Raw genomic sequence first — 24,045 nt, forward strand, 5'->3', positions numbered from 1 at the left:
TTTGAAGTGTATTTGCATCAGAACAAAGAAAAATTAATAGCCTTCTCATAACTCACTAGGGTACTTGGCACAAAGTGACCTGTTAACTGCAGGTCCAAACGTGCTCAGAAACAGTGTAATCTGTGCTCAGACCAACAGAAGACATAGAGAAGACACTAGCATCTTAATATCATTGGATGGAGTGAAGCCCAACGAGCTAGAAGTATTTCTAACTCGTTGGTGATGCCGCTTTGATGGACCTGACACCATCTTGTTGCTACCAAAACATTACAGAAAAGCTACTACGTTATAGAAGATCTTATGATAATAGGAATCCCATACCGTCCTTAATTTCCTGACGTATATATAGCTGTACATAATAATTATAAACTTCGTCATTCGAGCCAGCTGCCAGCCGGCTCTAAGAGCTTGAGCAGAAGTGTTTTGTAAACCACAACATGAAGCTTCACGGGGTGCAAAGAGCGGGAGAAAGGGCTTATCCATGCCATTCAGTTGACAACTCGATTCGAGATGACAGCAATAAATAAGGAATTTTGTTCCATGCCAGGCCAAACAATAATAATTATAACTTTCTTGTCGGAAAATACGTTATTCAAAAGAGAGTAAGCTAAACAGTACGGTAACTTGCGTCATATGCATGTAATTGTGCTAATAAATATTTCAAAGGAAATCCACTTCCTTTATCGCGAAGATAAACAGAAAGTAAAATATATGGGAGGACTAACTCCGGATTTGGATACAAATATGGAAATAAAAGGTGCTAAATTGTGTCAATGTCGAAAATTAAATCAGTATGTTTATGCACAAAGCAAATAGATTTACGGATGTGATATTAAAAATTCTTTCTTTTGTTTTCCTTGCGTGCATTTTGGTACTAACTGGCATTGCTCTAAGAAAGGTATGGTGAATTTAGTTCACAATTTTAGCCAAAAGGTCATTTAACTATTTGCTAGAAATGACAGGAAAATAAAATTCAAGTATAAAACAGTTTAGAATAAAAAATAAAATATATATATATATATATATATATATATATATCTTGATTACACAACTTTTAACACTGTATCACTTCGGAACATGTATGATAAGACTTTCTTGTGTTAAATTTTACTTGGTGCTAATAAAACTTACAAATTTAACACAAGAAAGTATTATCATACATATTCCGAAAAAAAAAAAAAACTTCGACCTTATTTTGCCTCTGGTCCAATAACAATGCTAACTTACAATTTACTTTCATAAGTTGATCCATTTGCTGGTTCTTAATGCATATTATCATTCTCTTTCCTTTGCCAATATTTCATACAGATATCCCAGTTTTGTTTAGAGAAAATGGAATCCACTTAGTTCCATTTAGTTCACATTCTTCTGGTAATAAGGTCCCAAATTTTACCCAGAAAGACATTTAACTATTTGCTAGAAATGACAGGAAAATAGAATTCAAGTATAGAACAGTTTAGAATAAAAAAAAACACTTCGACCTTATTTTGCCCCTGGTCCAATAACAATGCTAACTTACAATTTACTTTCATAAGTTGATCCATTTTCTTTGAGTTAATAATGTAACTGGTTCTTTAATGCATATTATCATTCTCTTTCTTTTGCTAATATTTCATATAGATGTCCCGATTTTGTTTAGAGAAAATGGAATCCATTTAGTTCACATTCTTCTGGTAATAAGGTCCCCAATTTTAGCCAGAAAGTCATTTAACTGTTTGCGTGAAATGACAGGAAAATAGAATTCAAGTATAGAACAGTTTAGAATAAAAAATAAAAAAACATATACATCTTGATTACACAACTTTTAACACTGTATCACTTCGGAATATGTATGATAAGACTTTCTTGAGTTAAATTTTACTTGGTGCTAATAAATACTTTACAAATTTAACACAAGAAAGTCTTATCATACATATTCCGAAATAAAAAAAAACTTCGACCTTATTTTGCCCCTGGTCCAATAACAATGCTAACTTACAATTTACTTTCATAAGTTGATCCATTGGCTGGTTCTTAATGCATATTATCATTCTTTTTCCTTTGTCAATATTTCATATAGATATCCCAGTTTTGTTTAGAGAAAATGGAATCCACATAGTTCCATTCAGTTCACATTCTTCTGGTAATAAGGTCCCAAATTTTAGCCAGAAAGACATTTAACTATTTGCTAGAAGTGACAGGAAAATAGAATTCAAGTATAGAACAGTTTAGAAAAAAAAAATAAAAAAAACACTTTGGCCTTATTTTTCTCCTGGTCCAATAACAATGCTAACTTACAATTTACTTTCATAAGTTGATTAACGGATGTGATATTAAAAATTCTTTCTTTTATCCTTGTGTGCATTTTGGTGCTAACTGGCATTGGTCTAAGAAAGGTATGGTGAATTTAGTTCACATTCTTCTGATAATAAGGTCCCAAATTTTAGCCAGAAAGTCATTTAACTATTTGCTAGAAATGACGGGAAAATAGAATTCAAGTATAGAACAGTTTAGAAAACTTCGAAGTTCCATGCATGTATTATATTACTCATATTTTATTCCTAGGTGTGTTACTATTGTATTATTATTTTTATTACAGTATTTGATTATTATTATTATTATTATTATTATTATTATTATTATTATTATTATTATTATTATTATTATTATAAAACATTTTATAATATAAAACGGCACATTTTCCTTACCTACTTTTTCTGTCTAACGTGAATGTCCTGGCACTATTCAGACAAAGTGGCTTCAACTGCCAGTGTTAGGTAGGTACGCACACAAGAGACAGACAGGTAAACTGTTAGCACATAGATAAGTATATAGACAGGTAGGCTACATAAGGCAGACAGAAAGACAGGCAGACAGATATTCTCATATTGTACACTGTATTAATTTATTAACGTAAAATGTGAGGAGAGAAAACAGCCGCTGGAAAATTAAAGATAATCAGATATGGTAATATAAATTTCAAGAACATGAGCAAGTCATCGGATATGCACAGCCCTTAAAAATTATGAATATTCCACTCTGTAGATACAGCTACCAGCAAAGTTCACAAGTCAAGGCTGTGCATAAGCTATAGGCCTACCTACTCTTGCGTAACTTGACCTACAAGTAGCTACTGTATTGCCCTGTTTTTTGTTGTGTAAACCCAGTTATAATAAAATTGAATCGTCAGAATGAATAGTGAAGAGAAAATTATTTTATTGAGAAGTTTACTGACTTAACATAAAATGATCAGTACCGGTATTATGAGAGACTGTGTAATAACATTATAGACATAGGTTGGAATGGACGGTATAGCAATTGCAAAGAAGTAGCTAAAAGTTTCTCATATCAGGAATCAATTATCTATACTAATAATAAATCTGTAGCCGAAATGTTTCTGGTAATTTGCGATTTTCCAAAAATAATTGGTCCTAACATATATAATTAACCACCCTGAAACCGAAAATCGCTTTTTTGAAATTTTTGTTTGTATGTCTGTCTGTCTGTCTGTCTGTCTGTCTGTATGTTTGTTACCTTTTCACGCGATAATGGCTGAACGGATTTCGATGAAAATTGAAATATAAATTAAGTTCGTTGTAACTTAGATTATAGGCTATATGGCATTCAAAATACATTATTTAAAAGGGGAGTTATAAGGAGGCCTAAATTAAATAAATCGAAATATCTCGCTTATTATTGATTTTTATGAAAAATGTTACATAAAAAAATTTCTTTAAAAATCATTTCCGATAAGTTTTAGTCTTTGAAAAATTTTGATAGGACTGATATTTAATGAGATAAATGAGTTTTAAAATTAAAATAACTGCCATCTAAAGCCGTGTAATGAAATAAACAAATGACTTCGTCTATAAGGGGCCTTGGTCAACAACAATCGAAAGCTATGAATCATAGCCTACAGAAAATGTTTCTGTGTTCGTATGAAGCAATATCGGAAGCTAAATTAACCGATTTGTATAATTAATTATTATTTCACCATTGGAAAGTGTAGTTTCTCTGTATGGACATAATGCTATAATGTTATTACAGTAACTTCTGAGTGAATTGAGGACAGGTAGGATTAAAATAGCTTCTTATGCACAGAAAACTTGATAGGCTATTCTGTGTATTCGTTTCCTGTATTTCTTAAAATAATGTTTATCTCAGAGAATTAACGACCAACGAGAGTGTATTGATTTAGTATGCAGTAATAATACGTTAGCTTAGCATTTCATTATTTTATAATCCAGATTTTAACTACCGGTATGCTCAATTGAATCGAGTTAAAATACATAAAATTCATATGCATTAAATGCAATGCAAAAAATTTGGGTAATGAGCCAAGCAGATTTTGTTGCCCTGTTGTAAAATAAAATTTGTTCCTCCTGAGATTCAAGAGCCCCCATAACAAATTGAAAACTTACTTATCGGGGTACATCCGTTATCAACACACTTTTTATATAATATAATATAATATAATATAATATAATATAATATAATATAATATAATATAATATAATATAATATAATATAATTTAAGTTATTTAAGTTATTTGAAGGGTTCAGAACCATAGTGGGCCAAGCGCCATTTACTGAATACGTAGAAAACAAGAGTTAAATTTAAGTTATTACCATAATTCAATGGAAACATATAACAAGTAAAATAAAGTATACACATTAAATGTAAATTATGTCAATGTTCATTGAACTATGGATGCATATAATAAATATTAAGAAACATGTTAAAGGAATTGTCATTGCTCCAAATGAGTGCTTTGTGGACCAAAATGATCGCATTTTAATTATTTGGATGCAATTTAAATTAAGTAACATATTAAATGATTTATCCTTCTATCAAACACGACTGTTCCCGGGATCAAATGTCCTATTTTAATTATGTAATTACTTTATATTTATTTCTAACGGGTGCAGCGGAGCGCACGGGTACGGCTAGTGATGTAATAAATTAAAAGGCGTCACGGTACAGTTGAAGACCAGTGATATAACATTCCTTTTCCTACGATAGTGCTTAAAGTTGCATTTTGCCCACTGTTATCACTGCGTAAAATGAGCCTTTAAAACACTAGTAAGTAAAAAAGTAAATAATCAATTTACGCACAGCCAAAGAAAATGCAATATTCACTTTCAAACTTCATCCACAAGAAATCAATGCATTACCTCAATCTTTCATGACGTAAATATTACACATAACACAAATAAATAACAATTTTAACATTCATTTACATTTTAGCCAGTAAGTTATTATTCTGAAGTTGCATCTCTAGTACTCATTGCAACAAGATTTAGCATTGATCTTTTATCATTAAATTATTATTATTATTATTATTATTATTATTATTATTATTATTATTTTATTACTGTACAATAATATCGTATTTTCTTAACTGCTTTGTTGATTATATGACCGGTTCAGACGGCCATGAAATCGTGATTATGAATAAAATATGTTGTAATGCCACAGTCTAATACATATGTACTGTATTAGACTGTGGTAATTCCATGGTTCTGAGTTTAGACCACCATGAAATCGTGATCTTATAACATCTCAAACTTGAAATAGCCTACTGGCATTGGTTTAATATAAATCTGTGCTATTGTAGAAAATCCATTGTATGATAAAAGGTGACCTTTACTATTGAATTGAATTGAATTCAATGGAAGGGGGCACTATGGCCCAACACTGCGACCTGTTAATATCTATTGCGCTAACCCTCTGGTCACGCAATCCCAAACCCACACCCGCTGACCACACTAAGGTTCTCTGTGTGCCCAGGTTTCGAGCAGGCAACCCCACTTGTCCCTAGGTCAGCACCCTTCATGCGTCGCCAGCTGGAGTTCGGAGATTGCTACGGAATGATAACGAAATGGAGAAATGGTGACGGAATGATGTAAATGCCTAATTTGGGGAAAAACGGGAGAACCCCGGGAAAAACCCCAACTGCGACCTTGCCCACCACAAGTGTCACTATGAATTTTTTTAATGAAAAAAATCCAAAACCTGATCGGGAATTAACCTTTACTAGCTTGTATCATAAATAACTGTAAATAAAATCAACATTCAATATCATATTCTCAATTAACGAGACGTTGTGTTGTTGGGCATCAGCAGATTAACACAAAAGTGCAACTACAATATTGTAAAATGTTGGTAATATTAAAACGTAATGTATTAATCGTAGGGAAATTTCGATTCTGGTTGGTACTGAATCGTAGAGAAATTTCGATTCTGCTATTTGCTTCAATTTGGATATAAAATGCATTTTTCGCTTTTAAGTGTTAGTACTTATCGTCCCTCTCATTGGGTTAATGTCGTCGTACATTTTGAATTTTGATTGTCGCTCGCCACCGTACTGCCAATAATGTATAACTTAGTTGACTGATTATATTAATATCCAACAATAGTTATAATAGTCAACAATGGATGGTAGGGGTACCAATGTAGATTCTCCAAGAGCCACTGAGTTCATTAAACTCAATTTCAAGTTTATAACTCATTAAAATTGTAAAGGTTTATATGGATTGCTCTGTATTAACATACACCTATATGAAGGGTTCAGAACTATAGTGGGCCAAGCACCATTTACTAAAACCGTACAAAACAAGGGTTAAAATGAAGCTATTACCATAATTCGATGGAAACATATAGCAAGTAAAATAAAACTAAACTAAATGATATGTCAATCTTCATTAAACTATGGTATTCACTTAACTTAACACTTGCTTTCTCCGTATTTAATAAATGGCGCTTGGCCCACTATGGCTCCGAACCCTTCATAAGTGACTGGTAATAACATCATAGTAATTCAAACGCTACACAATATCACATTGCGCATAGTAGCACAATCTGCTGTATAATTCTTGTTTTCAATACAACGGAGAAACGTCAGAAACAAGCTGGAAGCCACTCATCAGTTTCATACTGGGGGAAAAGGAAAGCATAATATTACTACTGGAGGAAAAAGAAAGCATATTACTACTCTATGTCTCTGTAACCATTTTTTTTCCAGTAACCAATAGTGTATGCAGGTAGTAGGAACATCTCACATCAACTGTGCATTAACCTTCTCCAGAGTCAAAATATGAAACCTGAGTATTCCTTTTTCTCGTCAGCATGAAAACATAAGTGAGAAAATATGTATATTCACAGTACATCACTTATGTATTCATTCTGATAAGAGAAAAAATTTCTCTGTGATCATAAATACCAATTTGACATTTGACATTTTGTCTAGAATATTTGCAACTATTTTCAAGAAACGTGAATTTGATAACCTGAAAATGAAAGCAACTGTCGTTAATTATTTTACGCTACCTTTCTATTTAGCGAATTAATTAAATCGAAAGTGAAGCCTTAACCCTTAACTCGAAAGATCGGTCTTTGAGACCGCTAGCAACTTTTGTTCTTTTAATATTTCCTACAATGTTTAATAAATGATGTTTCGCTCTTAGCTATGTACCGCTTAATCCTTGTAGTACATAGCTAAGAGCCAAACACCGTGTATTAAACAGTGTAGGAAATATTAAAGAAACAAAAGTTCCTAGCGGTCTGAAAGACCGATCTTTCGAGTTAAGGGTTAATTTAATTATAAGCAAATTCAATATATTATTTTTGGTACTCAGTCCGTTAAGCAGTTGCTTTAGAGACAGATAACAGTCCGTAAAATGAACTATTATAGGAATCAGTCCCATAAAGTCCCACGACAACATTTAAGGATTGAATCTGTCTACTGAAAAAACAAATCAACTTCAATACATGAAAATGAAAGTTACATAGGAAAAACACCTAACTGATTTTCTCGCGTGATTTTTTACTAATTTTTGTAATGTGTACTGTCTACAATTTTAAAACAATATTTCTAGCTTTCCCTAAAATTTCTTCTGAAACATCTCATTATTGATAAGAATAAGAACGTCGTTACTGGGACAACACATTATTCAAGTGGCTGCGTTTGTAAAATTGATATCGGAAATGCATTCTAATAAATAGACGCCCATGGCGTGGCAATATGAATAAATATTGAAAATAACATTAAATTTTACTTTATTACTAGTTTTAGAAACGACTTTACTGACTGAGTACCAACAAATATTGTATGTAATAAATACGTGAAACCTTCAGCGGCCTCGGCCTCGTATGATATTACGGACCCGTCTTATGCCTCGCACATAACATCAATACTCGTTCACTAAAGGTACGTTCCACGTTCCACGTACTAGTTACATAAATAACTTTTCTGCCATATCACGAGACATCGATAACATTAAACAATTCCAAATTGTGTGTGATGTTTTTCTTTATGACTGCTAACATAATCTTCCATAAATATATTATTGTGTACTTACCTGGGTAAATAAAAGACAGTTTAATATAACTTGTAATAGATTGTATGCTCTCATTATCCCAACTAATTTATATGGTGGTCTGTTCTTCATGATCTTAGGACCCAAAATAAATACGAAGTAAAGGTACAACATCAAAACGAAAATTGCTTGCCAAATATTGCTCATGAGAAAGAGGTCATCACTTCTCGGATCTGAAAAAAATACAATTATTTTGTTAGTTTCCATCATAAAACAATTAATTAGCAACGCCTCGTCATCGTCATCGTAGTCATCATCATCATCATCATCATCATCATCATCATCATCATCATCATCATCATCATCATCATCATCATCATGTTTTGTTCCATATTGAAACCGTTCACTTCCGATGTTTCTTTGGATAGCCCACATTTCGTCGTCTCCTTGGTTGATACTGCAAAACAGTTTCATTAATTTGGATTTCTGTCATCTTTGTAATATTTTCATACCTTCATACTATTGTTTCTTCCTTTATGTTCTTATGTCTTTTAACGAATTTAACTTTAATTTTCCGTATTGCGTCTATATTCTTCGCGGTTATGTCTAGCCACGTACACAGGGTCAAGTGTAAGCAATGTCATTAATTTCGGGGGAGGACTATTCTTTGACATACCGTATTTCAAACAAAAAAGTTTAATACAACAATTTTGCTCGTTTTTGCTTCCTTTTCGAGATAAAAATTGTTTTATGTGAAATATTTCATAGCGTGTTTTGGAAGAGCTATTGATTTAATTCCCAATATGCTCTGTCAATTTAAGGGAACAGTGTATTACGATAATAAATGATTGAAAGAATTTTGGTCTTGTCCTTTAATAGTGCAGAAATTTGATCGCATCAAATATAACATTGTAAAATTTTATTCATTTGCAGAACGAAAAGTTACATATTGGGATCAAATTTCTGCACATTTAAAGGACAAAATAGATTTTAATAAAAGAAGTAGCATCTTCTCCGGACCACTGGAAATATAACTAAGATACTAGTGAAGTGCTTTGTGTGGCAATGTATGGAGCAGAAAAATGGACATTACGATGAAGTGAAGAGAAACGAATAGAAGCATTTGAAATGTGGATATGGAGAAGAATGGAGCGTGTGAAGTGGACAGACAGAATAAGAAATGAAGTTGTGTTGGAAAGAGTGGGTGAAGAAAGAATGATGCTGAAACTGATCACAAAGAGAAAAAGGAATTGGTTGGATCACTGGTTGAGAAGAAACTGCCTACTGAAGGATGCACTGGAATGAATGGTGAAAGGGAGAAGAGTTCGAGGCAGAAGATAGACGACATTAAGATATGTGAATCATATGCGGAGACTAAGACGAAGGCATAAAATAGGAAAGATTAGAGAATGCTGGGTTTGCAGTGAAAGACTTGCCCATGGGCAAAACACTTACGTATGTATGTAATCCGCAAAGAAACTTACATATTGGTCAATCTTCCCCATTACTTTTTTTTTATACATATCTTACGTTTGGTTCAGTTAGCTACAGTTGAATCTGTTATCCAATAGTGTATAATTGGATGGAAAGGCATTAAAAAAAGCTACTCTTGTTCCTCTAATTCTATCACAAAAACGTACATCTAAAATTTGCTTGAAAAGACGACTGGATTATCCAACAAATTTGATACGTTCCCGAATTTAATGCTTTTAGTTCTGACCAAATTTATAAACATACTTTTAATTAAATTCTATCATAAATATCTGATTACATATTTTGTAGCTCAACTACGTGATTATAATACTAATACAAAACGAATTGATACTCTTACTTCAGTTGAATCTAAATGCTTCAAATCTGCTAGTATACTAGCCTACATAGTACAAATTATGGTACACGTATATGTAATTCTATAGTAAAACTGCATCCAGATTTTGTTACGGTACTTTTAGTAACGAAATATTCAAGTCCAAAATTAAATAAACTTAAACCACAGATTTTCCTAGCTTACATACGTCATATATTGTAAACACAGTTTATTTCTTGCATAACTATTGTATTCCTTTGAGTTACCTTTGTTTCTACATGGATATGATTGCTACTAATAATACTTACTTACTTACAAAAGGTTTTTAAGGAACCCGCAGGTTTAGTGCCGCCCTCACATAAGTCTGCCATCGGTCCCTATCCTGTGCAAGATTAATCCAGTCTGTATCATCATATTCTTCTAATCCATTTTAATATTATCCTCCCATCTATGTCTCGGCCTCCCCAAAGGTCTTTTTTCCTCCGGTCTCCCAACTAACACTCTATATACATTTCTGGATTCGCCCATACGTGCTATAGGCCCTGCCCATCTCAAACGTATGGATTTAATGTTCCAAATTATGCCAGGTGAAGATTACAATGCGTCCAGTTCTGCTTTGTGTAACTTTCTCCATTCTCCTGTAATTTCATCCTTCTTAGCACCAAATATTTTCCTAAGAACCCTATTCTCAAACACCTTTAATCTCTGTTCCTCTCTGAAAGTGAGAGTCCAAGTTTCACAACCATAAAGAACAACCGGTAATATAACTGTTTTATAAATTCTGACTTTCAGATTTTTTGACAGCAGACTAGATGACAAAAGCTTCTCAACCGAATGCTAACAGGCATTTACCATATTTATTCTGCGTTAAATTTCTTCCCGAGTGTCATTTATATTTGTTACTGCTGCTCCAAGATATTTGAATTTTTCCACATCTTCGAAGGATAAATCTCCAATTTTTATGTTTCCATTTCGTACAATATTCTGGGCACGAAAATAATCATATACTTAGTCTTTTCGGGATTTACTTCCAAACCTAACGCTTTACTTGCTTCAAGTAGGAGAAGGTGGGGCAAGTGAGACCACTTAAGCAAAAATGAGATGTAACTTGCTTTGTATCAAACTTAGACAATTTTTATTAATAGACTAAGATTATTAGACATAACACAGTTATTTTTACCATAAACAGCGGTAAGTTTTATGCTAATGTAGAGCAAAAATATTAACATTATAACAATAATTGTTCTTGCATATGGATGCACTTGCCGCATAGGGTAGGACAACTGAGTCAAAATTACACTAGTAATTTTTTTTTACATGTTTAAAAGTGTTTCCGTAAAATATACTGAGCAATTTATGTTTCGCATGTTTTTTTTACAGTGACATAAAACAATATAATTAAAAAAAGATGCATATTTTATATCAAGATAAAAAAATAAAAAGTTCATTTTCAAGAAAAAAATTCCATCTCCTTTCACTCAATATGATTTCAAGATACAATTCCAGACCGACGTTATTTGATTATATCCATTATTGTGTATTTTTTTTTTTTTTGGATAGTTATGTCTTGACTGAGAGTAAAATAATATTTTAAATAGGAAATAAAAGTAACAAAATCACTGTTTGCACTGGAAATTAATTCATTAAAAGTAAGCTAATAAGTAAAATCCTTGTAATTAGCGACATATATCACACACAAAGTTGTCTTCTACTGTTTCGTTGCCGGTGCAATCTTCGTGCATCCACTGCTGGCACTTTATGCACATAATTCACTGCTCGATGTTAATGTCTCCATACCGTTCTCCACAGTAAAGACACGGAGTGTCATCGACTTCATCTCTTCTCTCCGACGTCAATGACTTCTTCGGTTCAGGCAGAAGCTGGTGTTTGCAAGGTTTGGACGAACAGGTGTTTTTATGTTTTGTTTTTGGAGCCTTTGAAGTGAGCTTCTCTTCTAGCTGCTGTTTGTAAGGGAACTGGTTATAACTTGTGAGGATTCACGATTGATTTTTCGTTTTATTTTCCCTTCATTATCCCTTTTCTTCGGAATAGGAAATATTTTGGACATCGGCAAATAATCAACACTTGTAGGCTTGGAATTTTTATGTTATGGATAGGAATGTTCTATGTGTCACTACATGTTCTAAATTCAGAGGAATGTACTTCAGAATCTTCATTAAATGCGACATGCTATGTGTGCTTGTAGATGGTGGTGAATAGAGGATATCTGGTGTCAATATCTCATTTACATGATTCCTGCTCTGGTCCATTATTTCTCTTCCATCTTCGGACTCCTTATTGTGTTGAGCAAGGCAGTTTGATGGTTCAAAATCAGTCTCATTGAATACATAAGGATAGAGTGGAAATATACCAGCTTTCTTAAATTCTTGCGTTATATTCTTCGGCATCACTGCGCTCAGAAATGCGTCCTTTAAAATTAGTGCCAGATCTTAGTCCGCAATTCTCGATCCATGGTGATTTGTCATCCATAAATCTATCCCTTTAGCCATGTAGTGTTTGAAAAGACCAAATGTCAAACACATGGAGTTTGTGCGTTGTGTATGGTGGGAAGGTGATCATTATTATCTTGCAAGTTCTATTGCCTTAATGGACTTATGGCTTGCATGACCAGCAAGGATGCACAAAATTGGATTCTCTTTAGTTGGATGGGCGCAATTTTCTATGAATTTGAGAAAGAGACGAATCAATCCACCCAAACGGAGTGGCATAAGCAACGGTTCCATTCATTGAGCCATTTAACAATTCTCACACAAGGATACACCAAAAATGGGTATAAATGTACCAAGGGCACTCACACATGCCAACACTGTTATATTTTTACCTCTCTCAAGCGAAGTTCTCCTTCCCACTTGTTTTCTGCCCCTTTCTGCGATAATCTTTCGAGGTTTTTGTATTGTGGAAATTCCTGTTTCGTCATAATTAAAGATCTTGTCCATCAGTTGTTTATGATAGTAATTTAGTATCACGTGAATTTGATTTGACTGCAATGATCTACTGGCATGGCATTTTATCCATCCTTAATATTCTTTCTCTGGTTTAGCTATATATTGATTCCACGATCTCTGGCTTGCGCCACTACCAGTCGTACTACCGAAGCAAATAGAAATATTCGTGTGGACATAATTCAATAATTGTCGTAATGGAAAATGTAACCTAACTTTATGAAGGGGCATGTGAATCCACTGGATGCACTTGCCCCCACTCGTGGTGGATTCACTTGCCCAGACAACACAACCGGAAAACAATAAACGAACTCCTATCCGCGAGACTAGCATTTTGCTGCCAACTCTATGCACATGTGGTTCAAGTATAGTTTCATGGTTTCGTTCTGATATTCTGAAAAGTGTGAAAAACGCCCATACTTCTGCATAAAGGACACATGAAATATCACTTCTGTTATAACAAAATGACACATAATAAACTTTTACCTGCGAAATCCGGCGTGTGCTGCAAAGCGACATCTTCGCTTGCACACCAGTCACTGACATCAAGGACTACCTAATAGCCTCGCGCAGGTGCCTCACGTATAGTACGAAACAAAATACGTGGGGTGGACGCACTTGCCCCTCCTTCCCCTAAAATTTCGTGTTTTCCCTAATCGTTTATGGATTTTCTCCTAACATATTCACGTCATCCGCATAGACAAGAAGCTGATGTAACCCTTTCAATTCCAAACCCTGTCTGTTATCCTGAACTTTCCTAATGGCATATTCTAGAGCGAAGTTAAAAAGTAAAGGTGATAGTGCACCTCCTTGCTTTAGCCTGCAGTGAATTGGAAAAGCATCAGATAGAAACTGGTCTATACGAACTCTGCTGTACGTTTCACTGAGACACATTTTAATTAATCGAACTAGTTTCTTGGGAATACCAAATTCAATAATAATATTATATAACACTTCTGTCTTAACCGAGTCATATGCCTTTTTGAAATCTATGAATAATTGATGTACTGTACCCTTATACTCCCATTTTTTCTGCAATATCTGTCGAATACAAAATATATGATCAATAGTCGATCTATTACGCCTAAAACCGCAGTGATGATCCCTAATAATTTAATCTACGTACAGAGTTAATCTTCTCAAACGAATATTGGATAAAATTTTGTACGATGTCAGTAAAAGTGATATTTCTCGAAAGTTACCACAGTTAGTCTTGTCCCCCTTCTTAAAAATAGGTACAATTATGGACTCCTTCCATTGTTCTGGTACAATTTCCTTTTCTCAAATAGGCTACTAATAACACTAATAGTAATATTAATGTAATCATCATTGTGAGCATCATCTTTTTCTTTCCCTTCAAATTTTATAATGTATATCTTATCTCAGCTATTAGTAATATTGAGTAATATTATACATACAGATTTTATATTATCATAATTTTCTCTGAAATCCAATGCACGGGTCTTCTGACTGTACGTGCTTTGTACCTAAAACAAGTCCTACTTTGTAGGTTTCACCCCCCTCACCTATGATTATATCCAACTACTCTCTAAAGAAAACACATATTAAAATGAAAATGGCACAACAAAACACATTATGTAGTCTTCTTTTTAAGAATATCATCGTGGTATTAAAATGTCAGTCTAAAAATCTAGAATCATATTGATGTAAAGTTTATAGTTTTCGCAAAAAAGAAATAATAATAACCTTGGTTCTACGTAACAAGCGCTCTAACCATTGAGCTACGTCGAAGTTCAATCTAGAGCACCGGATCGAATCTCTCTCCTTTAGTGTTTTTCTCTTTGTGGCCTGACTCCAAGTTTGACATGTATGTTGACATTTTTATATTAAGTCAACTGCCATTATATAAGGAGCGCACTGAGTTGAGTGACTTGGTGGCCGGGATTCCACAGTAATATGCACTGTTTCTCGAATCTACGTAAAGATTAATTTTTTGGTCCTACACAATACGTCTGTTACGGTAACAATTAATATTAGAGGAGAAAAATTCGCTCCGACTGTGGAATCCCGGCCACCAAGTCACTCAACTGAGTGCGCTCCTTGTATAATGGCAGTTGACTTAATATAAAAATGTCAACATACATGTCGAACTTGGAGTCAGGCCACAAAGGGAAAAACATTGAAGGAGAGGGATTCGATTCGCGTAGCTCAATGGTTAGAGCGCTTGGTACGTAAAACCAAGGACCCGGGTTCGATCCCCGGCGCCGAAGCGAATTTTTCTCCTCTAAAATCAAAACGTGACATAGGTTTTCTCGATATATCTGGGAATTATGTTAGACACTAAAAAAAAAAGTAAAAATATGCGCGCAAAGAAGCACTAAATCTTGAAAATAGGCATTAAAATGAGCACCATTTTTAAGTTTAGCGTTCAGTTTTTCAAAATAAGTATTGACAGTTTACGAAAATAGGCCTTAAAAGGTCGCAATATTTCTGAAGCCTGAACATATTTTACAAACAATTTGCTATCAAATGAAATAAATCTTTAAATCATGCTTCATTTAATTAAGACAACATACCTGAGGGCATAGGGTTAATATCTGCCTAAACATGTAATTCATATAAGTTATTAATGCCATCCTGTGTGAATTGTAACCCATCAGTAAACATAATACATTTGTAAAACTCTCTACCATTTCCGTTTAACCAAATGCAGAACTAGAAACGATGGGCATGATCTTGTGGCTCTAAATGTTGCACTTCTTGAAGATGATACGGATACAGTTCATTTACATGGGGTTCCTCTATACCAGTGATGTCAACTGATGCCTATAGGAGCAAGCGCGCGCTTTAGAGCCCAGGAGAGCCTGAGCGCTTTAAGGCCTCCCCACACCGACGCGAAATATTCGCACCGGTGGCGAATGTTTCGCTTCGCAAAGTTGCCACTGCCTCAGTGTATACTGTGGTATATGAGTGTGCCCACACCGACGCGAAAGTATCGCCGGACGTCTGCGAATCTGCAGCGTTGGAATTTATATTCGCCGCCTGCGCGGTTTTTTTCGCTGCCGCCGCGAATTTTTTGATAGTGTTCTATGAGAAATTGTAAGGAAACATCCAGTTTTATACGATTTATTCTAGAGGATTACAAGTAAGTAAGGAAAAAGAGTAATGTGAGATGCAATCCAATTGGAATTAAATAAAAGTGGTAAGTTATTCACATCTTTAACATATCTTAAGAGAAAAATTCTAGCCTACATACGGCCTGTCTATAAGGAATGATTTCATATTCGCATCTTTGTTGACTTTTATTAGTCCTTCAGAATATCATATTGCTTAGTACAGAAATATATTTCTAGAGAACCTACCTATATGAACTTTGCGTCATTTAACATCTTACTAAGGTTTAATAGTTCAAAGTTAATAATTTTCTTAGTTTAGGAAAGGTTTCATTCTTAAAAGCAAACATATAAGCCTATATTTAATAGCAATTTTTGTCAAAACTAATCTCATTCATGTTTTATTCCTATGAAATACTCTAGGAACTTTTGTATTAGCTAGGAGAGAAGAATTGTTTCGATAAACATAAATAGGCCTATTAACTGTTTTCATTAAACCTTACGGATTCGCGCTGTATCTCCTAACATTAGTACTCGCGTTTGGTGTCACTACAGCTCAATAATAATAATCAATGTTTTGGACTTAAGCTAATATTTTTATTTTATTATGCGATATTTGTCTACATAATGTTAAAATAACCGACTTGCAATTAATTTTTAAATATTAAATACAATATTATAGGATTGTTGTTTAGTCAATTTTCCGAAGGAAAGTCTGAACCTCATAAATGATACCAAGAAGGCACCACTTATGAGGCAACTAGGCCAGGAGATAATGGAATAGGGTGGCCGCCGAAAAAATTAGCAAAAATCTACACCTAGCAGATGCTGCTTCACACTTACACTTACACATAAACAGGATAATTTTATTAATTATACGCGAGCATCACTACTTGTGGGACAAACCCCTTCCAGATTTTAGACTTGGCATCATCTCTTGTCTTCCTTCTCTTGAAGGACGCGTTATAACAGAATCAAAGAAAAGCTAGAAAAGACGAGACGAAATAAAGTCTCTTCTGTTTTCGAGATTTTGTTACGGATTTAACACACGTGTATTGTAAACTATTTTTGCACGATCATATATTTGGAACTGCAAATACTGTATGAATTTTATGATACTTTCTGCGTTGAGAGCGCATTTTAGTAAATGTAGCCATTATACATTCAAGGGAGTATTAGTTTGCTGAAAAGTTTAATAAAAGTCGGTATGGTTTTCTTTTTGTATCTAATGATGAAAAAAAAAACAAGAAAAATATGTTATTGAGGGTGTTTAGACGTATTATATTACATTATAATAGAAACGCGGACAATTAAAGTATAATAATTGTTTCCAAATGTGAATGTATTGATTTCACGCACTAAAATGATTTATATCGTGTTAGGAGTTTGTTGAACGTACTGTAATCAATTCCTAGAAAACTGCTAAATGACCGAGAATCTTCCAATGTCATCTCTCTGAGTAGGAATAAAAATATGTTACCAATAAAGGACCTTTTATTTCATTTCACTATTTTCAATTATTTATATGTCCTGGGATGATAATTCATGTTATGAGGGATTCTCTGAATATTCGTTTCATAGGTAATTTATCTTTTTAGATATCTTTAACTTCTTGTTTCTGATGCACTTTTATATTTTTCTACGTGGACTTCACTTTTCACCCACACTTCTTTCTTTTTTTGTGTGCGTTCTCTCCTCCACAGTTCTAAGTTCTTTGACAACGTTTGCAACCGCAAGCACAACATCTATGGCTAAATACTAGGTATCATCGTTCGCCATTTTGATTCTTTTCTTTTAATAATTTAATTAAATGCATTCTAATATTTCAGTTACATTTATTTTAATATTTTAACTACATATATTTTAATATTGTGATTACATTTATTTTTAATTGCATTATTTATATTTTAATTACATTTATTTTAATATTTATTACTACATTTCAGAACACTTACGAATAAGTAAAATAATTTAAGCGACGGAATTATTTTGTACGCGGATTTGAAATCAGAGCAAAGATTTCTGTATTAGCAGACAAGAGGTTGTCTTGAGTTCTTCGCCAAGTAAAAAATACTCTTTTCTTTAACTCGCCGTAACTTGAAAACCAGTAAAGATTTTGAATAGCGGCAACTTTTAAAAGTAATTTCCATTCTTTCTCAACATTTCATTCGCTTTGACCCCCATCTAACGTGAAAAATAAAAAAGTTTACCGCTAACCACTTCTGAAGGTCTAAATGTCTATTTTGAACAGATCACTTCCAAATTAGTAACTCCCCCCCCCCGCGTGTTAAAAACAATTTTGATTTCAAAATTTGTTCCATGCTTTCCTCAGACATTGACCTGTCAATCATAAAAATAACAGTGCCATTGATTGACTATCATAGGAGCTACGACATGATATTCTTCTGCATACGCGAAATTTGGTCTCAGTCAGCGCTGCGAATATTTCGCGTTGGTGTGGACAGAGGAAAGGAAAGAGACAGACGAAAGAGGTAGTATATGTCGCTTGGTCGAACTGTATACAGGGATGGCCAGCACTGATTCAATAGATAAATGGAAGAGAACTTATTAAAACTGTATCCATGTTAATTTTTAGATTTGTCTGAGAAATATAGGCCTAAATGCATTATAAGAATGTAAATTTTAATTTTACTGTTCATTTTTCACAAGTTTGCTTTTTTACTCAAAAGAAATATTTTCTCAACTTTTTTTTTTACAGAAAAGTGAAATTTTCAGATATGTTTGTTTAGTAGCCTTACAGGTACTAAAACAATGTTTTCGTAAATCTAATATATCGTAAAAACGTATTACTGAAGATAGTGTATTAAATAAAATGTTTGAAAATATTCGCATGGAAAATGTTTGTAAGGAAATGAATTAACAAAGCAAATACTGTTACATCACAAACAAAAGATATGTGCCTATGTGTTGGTAAAACGTCAGCTCTATAGCTTCAGCAGATTTCGAGATAATTTAATATTCTGATAGCAGAAAGTTGCGCACCAATATAACCTAAAAGCATAATGCGGTAAGAGTTTTATTATGTAATATTAGTTACAGTTAAATAGACAACTTTGTTTTGTACTATAATATTGTTTTGATTACTTTTATAAGGCTAAAGATACCATCAATATCAATTTCAACTTATCATGTCATATTCAGTGTCTTTCTTTGGGATAACACTTTCTTTATGTTTAATCCACTTAGTACAGTATAGTTGTAGTTATTATGGAATTTGTGTGAATATTTCTTCTTTACTTTTATTATGTTATTAACGTTTAAAACACAATTGGAATATTAGGCTAAGAAATAGGCGTTAGTACTTTTGTTTTACAGAGAATATAGAAAATAACAAACAGAAAGAAGCCATATAAAAATAACGACATAAAATTTCACGTTCCGTTTGAAGTTTGTGCACCACTGTTTTCTTAATCCAACAGGCTGCTTATTCCTCCTAGCATACCTAGCACTTAATGCCCGCGCACGACGTCAAGATCAGAAAAATACGCTTGCTTTGACATCACTGCTCTATACCTTTGATTGAGTAATACTAAATCGTCGAGCTACACGTCTTGTTGAAGTTCGAGGACTCCGTTTTACAGCGTCGAGAATGTTTTCTTCTTCTGTTACATCATGTTGTTGACGTCTTTCATATTGGATAAAGAATACTAGGGAGTGGACCAGTTTGCCTTAGTGTGTTAATTGTTCCACTAATACCGGTAGTCTTAGGATTCGGAATCATACGATTGGGATAATGGCGGTGACATTCGGCCGCAGCAGCTGTTGCATGTCCCTCACATGTACCATGAAGAACTACCATATCGGAATATTCTTCAGTTGTAAATTTTTACCAACGAGTTAGAGTTTCATAGAGTGGCTATGAGGTCTGAACAGCGCGCCTCATGCCAACCAACGGCAAACGCGGTCGCCATTTTTTTTTCAAAACATTAGCCAGCGATGGATAGAGGAAGATTCAAACAATTCCCGCGGTTTTGTATTCCCACCAAATTATATTTCTTTTGGAATAGGACTTAGATATGCATGCTGTGTGTTCGGCACGAACAGAAGTGAAAAAAAAAATCATACTACAAGTAAGCAGATTTATCGCACGTTAAAATCTACGTGTTTTCACTTTGACCGTATTCCGAATCTCAACGCTGAGCAATCTGATGGCATCACGGTTTCCGAATTTCAGCGATGACGTCACTGATGCTCCACCGGTGTCGCACCGGTTCCATCAGCTTGCAGAGGTGGTGGCAGTCTTCTTCAGCCGCCATCAATGAATCTGATTGGTTCTTGTGTAGTCTAGGGCGTGAATTAGCAGACGAATGACATCGTGCACTGTTGTGTCATGGCGGTGTGTTCTGCTGTATTGTTTGTAATGAGCACAACGTAAAAACAATCTGTTAATGGCTTATGAGCGAACATGTCAACGGACCAGTTATTACTACTGGTTCAAGAAATAAATTGTTTATGCTCTCTTTTCTTTGAACGAAATGACAGTATGCAAATTTCGCAAAATATTACTAGCGTAGCACAGAAAACAACTTGTACAGCCACCATGCTAGCCATCGAACCTTCCAGCAGTTTTGTTCCTATTTCGCTGCAGCGTGACGTCATTGTTTTCCACTGGTCCGGTGAGATTCGGAATACGCTGTTTGTATTAAATAGCCTGGTGTCTTGAAAATTAAATTGAACTTAAAGAAACTACATGACAGTAATTTTTTTTTACTTTTAATTATTAAAAGATTTTCTTTACGGCACAAAAAGTTGATGAAAATATGGCTGTTAAGGTTGAAACAAGACAAATGGTCTCCAACTGCTGCAAGTTACTTCTGATCAACTCATTTTAGGGAGAAATACGAGTAGCCTATATGTATAAGACTAGGGGAGCTGCAGATAAGCCCGGTCAGTTGGGAATGCCGGTGACCTCTTTATCTCGAAAACAATAACTCGATTTTGTTTTTCAACTGGTGCTGCACTTTTGGAAGGATGACATTAACTATGTGCAAGACTCTTTTTGTAGTAGTTGAAGTCTAGCTGTTACGAGGAGTGCTTGTATGTTTTCATTGATATTCTTATAAATCAAAAGGAACTTCAGGCTGCTGCTATAAGTAATTAATCTTCTTTTATTTAATACTTTCACACTAGGAATATACCCCTACATGTTGCTAGTCAATGAGTAACAGTTGATATTGGTACCTACATTCATTAATTTATGGTTGCATTTTTACAAACTGTCTGCAATGAAGGCAATACCGATCAACTGACCGCCATTACCTTCACTATACCGGCATTACCTTCGTATGAATATAACATTTCGAAATGCATCTCATGCATTATGTCAAGTGATATAGTTTCATTCTTAATAGTTCATGCGTTTAATATTAATTATTTATTTTGTATTAATTATTTATTCATTAGTTAATTAATTAATTATGTATCTGTGTATCTAGTCATCTATTTATTTATTTTTGCATTTCCTTGAGATGGTTACCAAATACAGGCGTGAGACAAACAGAGGCAGCTTGACAGCAGAAGATCTTCAGAGAGCCCTAAGAGCTATACAGGATGGAAAGTCCATCAGGTCAGTGTCGAAGTCTACTGGAATCTCCTTCAGCACACTTTAGGAGAGGATAAGTAAACAGAATTATAATGATCCTGAATTAGGAAAAAAAAGTGAATTTTTACTCCTGACCAAGAAGCAGAGATGTGCAACCAGTTAAAAGTTTTGGCAAATTCCTTCTATGGTCTTACGTCAAACGATGTAAAGCGTGCAGCCTTTGAATTTGCTAAGCAAATAAAATAGAACATGAACATCCATTCTCCAAAGAAACAGAAATGGCAGGACGTTATTGGCTTGAAGGTTTCCTGAAGCGAAACCTTTCTTTGTCTTTGAGAAAACCAGAGGCAGTAAGTATTAACCGTATTAAAGGTTTCAATAAGGAAGAAGTTCGAAATTTTACACTAATCTTGAGGATGTTTTTCTAAAATATGGATTCTCGGCATCACATGTCTACAATGTAGACGCAAGAGGGATTGGAACCTGAAACTATTTTGGCACTCAATGGCCAAAAACGAGTAGGAGCAGCTACAAGTGCAGATCGTGGCACACACGCCACTGTGATATGTGCCATGAGTGCTGCTGGGAACTATATTTGCCCGATGTTTATATTTGCTCGCAAAGGAATGTGTCCGACTCTTGAAAAAGGCGGACCTCCTGATGCACTGTACAGCTGTTCCAAAAATGGATGGTCCAATGAACTTTTCTTGAAGTGGTTGGAACATTTTGCTCATCACTCCCGTCCTACTTCAGAAAACCCTAACCTTCTGATCCTTGACAACCATTACTCACATTGCACCTTAGAGGCATATGAATTCTGCAGGGTAAAACGTACTGTTATGGTTTCATTGCCACCCCACACTTCTCACAGAACCCAGTCACTTGATGTGACATTCTTTATACCTCTCAAGACGACATTTAACAAGGAGTGTGACATCTATATGAAAATGAACAAGTAAAAATGTATCAGGCCTGATGATCTTGCCAGAGTTGCAAACATAGCAAATGCTTTGTCAGGTTTTGAAGCAACAGTAATTTTCGCTTTAATTCCCAATTTGTCTCCAGATTCTGCTTATTATAACTCTGATCTTCACCCAGCCATATCACAGAGTAATCCCTCTAATCAGTCAAATATCTGCTAATCTGATCCTGCTTCTGCTCCACCTGAGTGCAATGTTGCAGTCAACCGTTTCTATAGCTGTTAGTGAAACACCAGGAGAAAAGAAATAACGTAATTACATACAAATCAGTATTTCCGAAATTTTGAAAGAGGTATCAGCTGGACCTATTACATCTAACAGTAGAAGACCAGGAGGAACAAAAAAGCAGCACTCTGAAGTAATCACTTCTACACCTATGAAGAAAACATTTGAGGCTAAAAACAGAAGAAACTGTCGCAGAAAAAAGAAAAGAAATCCTAAAAGGTCTGCTGCGAAGAGATCTGATGCGAAGAAAAAAACTCCCAAAGAAGTTGTTTGAATCTTCATCAGAGGATAATGATCTCGTCATGTGTGATAACAGTGATGATGAACTGAGAGTGACAGAAAGAAGTGCTCTCTGTGCTATGATGATGGTATCAAGCTGTGGAAAGTGGGTACCTGCAGAGTGTAGTGGTTGTGATAGTGCCAAGGGGTATGAATGTGACTACTGTCTTAACATGATTGATTAAATTCCGTTCAGAGACCTAAGAAAAACTTTTAACTATATCTGTAACTGAAAACATATAAGACTGTGTTTCATGTAACTTCCTTAAGGCGGATTTGTAGTTAACGAAATATTGTATGCAGTTATTTTGTTTTTTTTTTTATATAATTTCTAACTCTTTTGAAGAAAGACAATTATAAACATAAGATTTTTAATTTGCATATTTATTATGACATTGTTTTTGTGTAATTGTATTTATTGATACACACATTATAACGTAGAAAATATTAAATAAATCATATAATAGGTTGTTCCCTTTAAATTCAATTGTAAATTTCATGGTCGTTATTACCTTCATATGCTGGGAATGCCGGTCAATGCAGTGGTCTTTAATTAAAGAATTTATATAAAAATCAGCAACTGTTTATAAACTGTTAATAGATGTAGTTGAAAGTGGATAGTTCAACAGTTCTAATGCCTTCACTAAAATTCAAATTGGATTATTAGTTGCCTGATACAGTCACATTTTGCTTAGGTGACCGCCATTGCCTGCATCTCCCCTACTGATCAAGATACTGATCAAGACGACTTTTGTCTCAGACCAGGCCTGCAGAACCCGTAAGTAGGGGAAATATGACGTCAGCCTCACTCCACTTCTATTGGGGATGATCGACTTCCGGGTAGGGTTCTTTACAT

At 34.4% G+C, this 24,045-nt stretch overlaps 1 protein-coding gene across 1 annotated transcript in view; it reads right to left on the bottom strand.

Moving 5' to 3' along the window:
* Positions 1-24,045, bottom strand: part of LOC138710590 (very long chain fatty acid elongase 7-like) — a 113,328-nt gene that overhangs the window by 58,063 nt on the left and 31,220 nt on the right. Inside the window, exon 3 of the mRNA XM_069841584.1 lies at positions 8,341-8,531. Within this exon, the coding sequence (XP_069697685.1) occupies positions 8,341-8,531 (191 nt within the window). The remainder of the gene's footprint in view (positions 1-8,340; positions 8,532-24,045) is intronic.

Source organism: Periplaneta americana, chromosome 12, assembly GCF_040183065.1.
Source record: "Periplaneta americana isolate PAMFEO1 chromosome 12, P.americana_PAMFEO1_priV1, whole genome shotgun sequence".
Lineage (NCBI taxonomy): Eukaryota > Metazoa > Arthropoda > Insecta > Blattodea > Blattidae > Periplaneta > Periplaneta americana.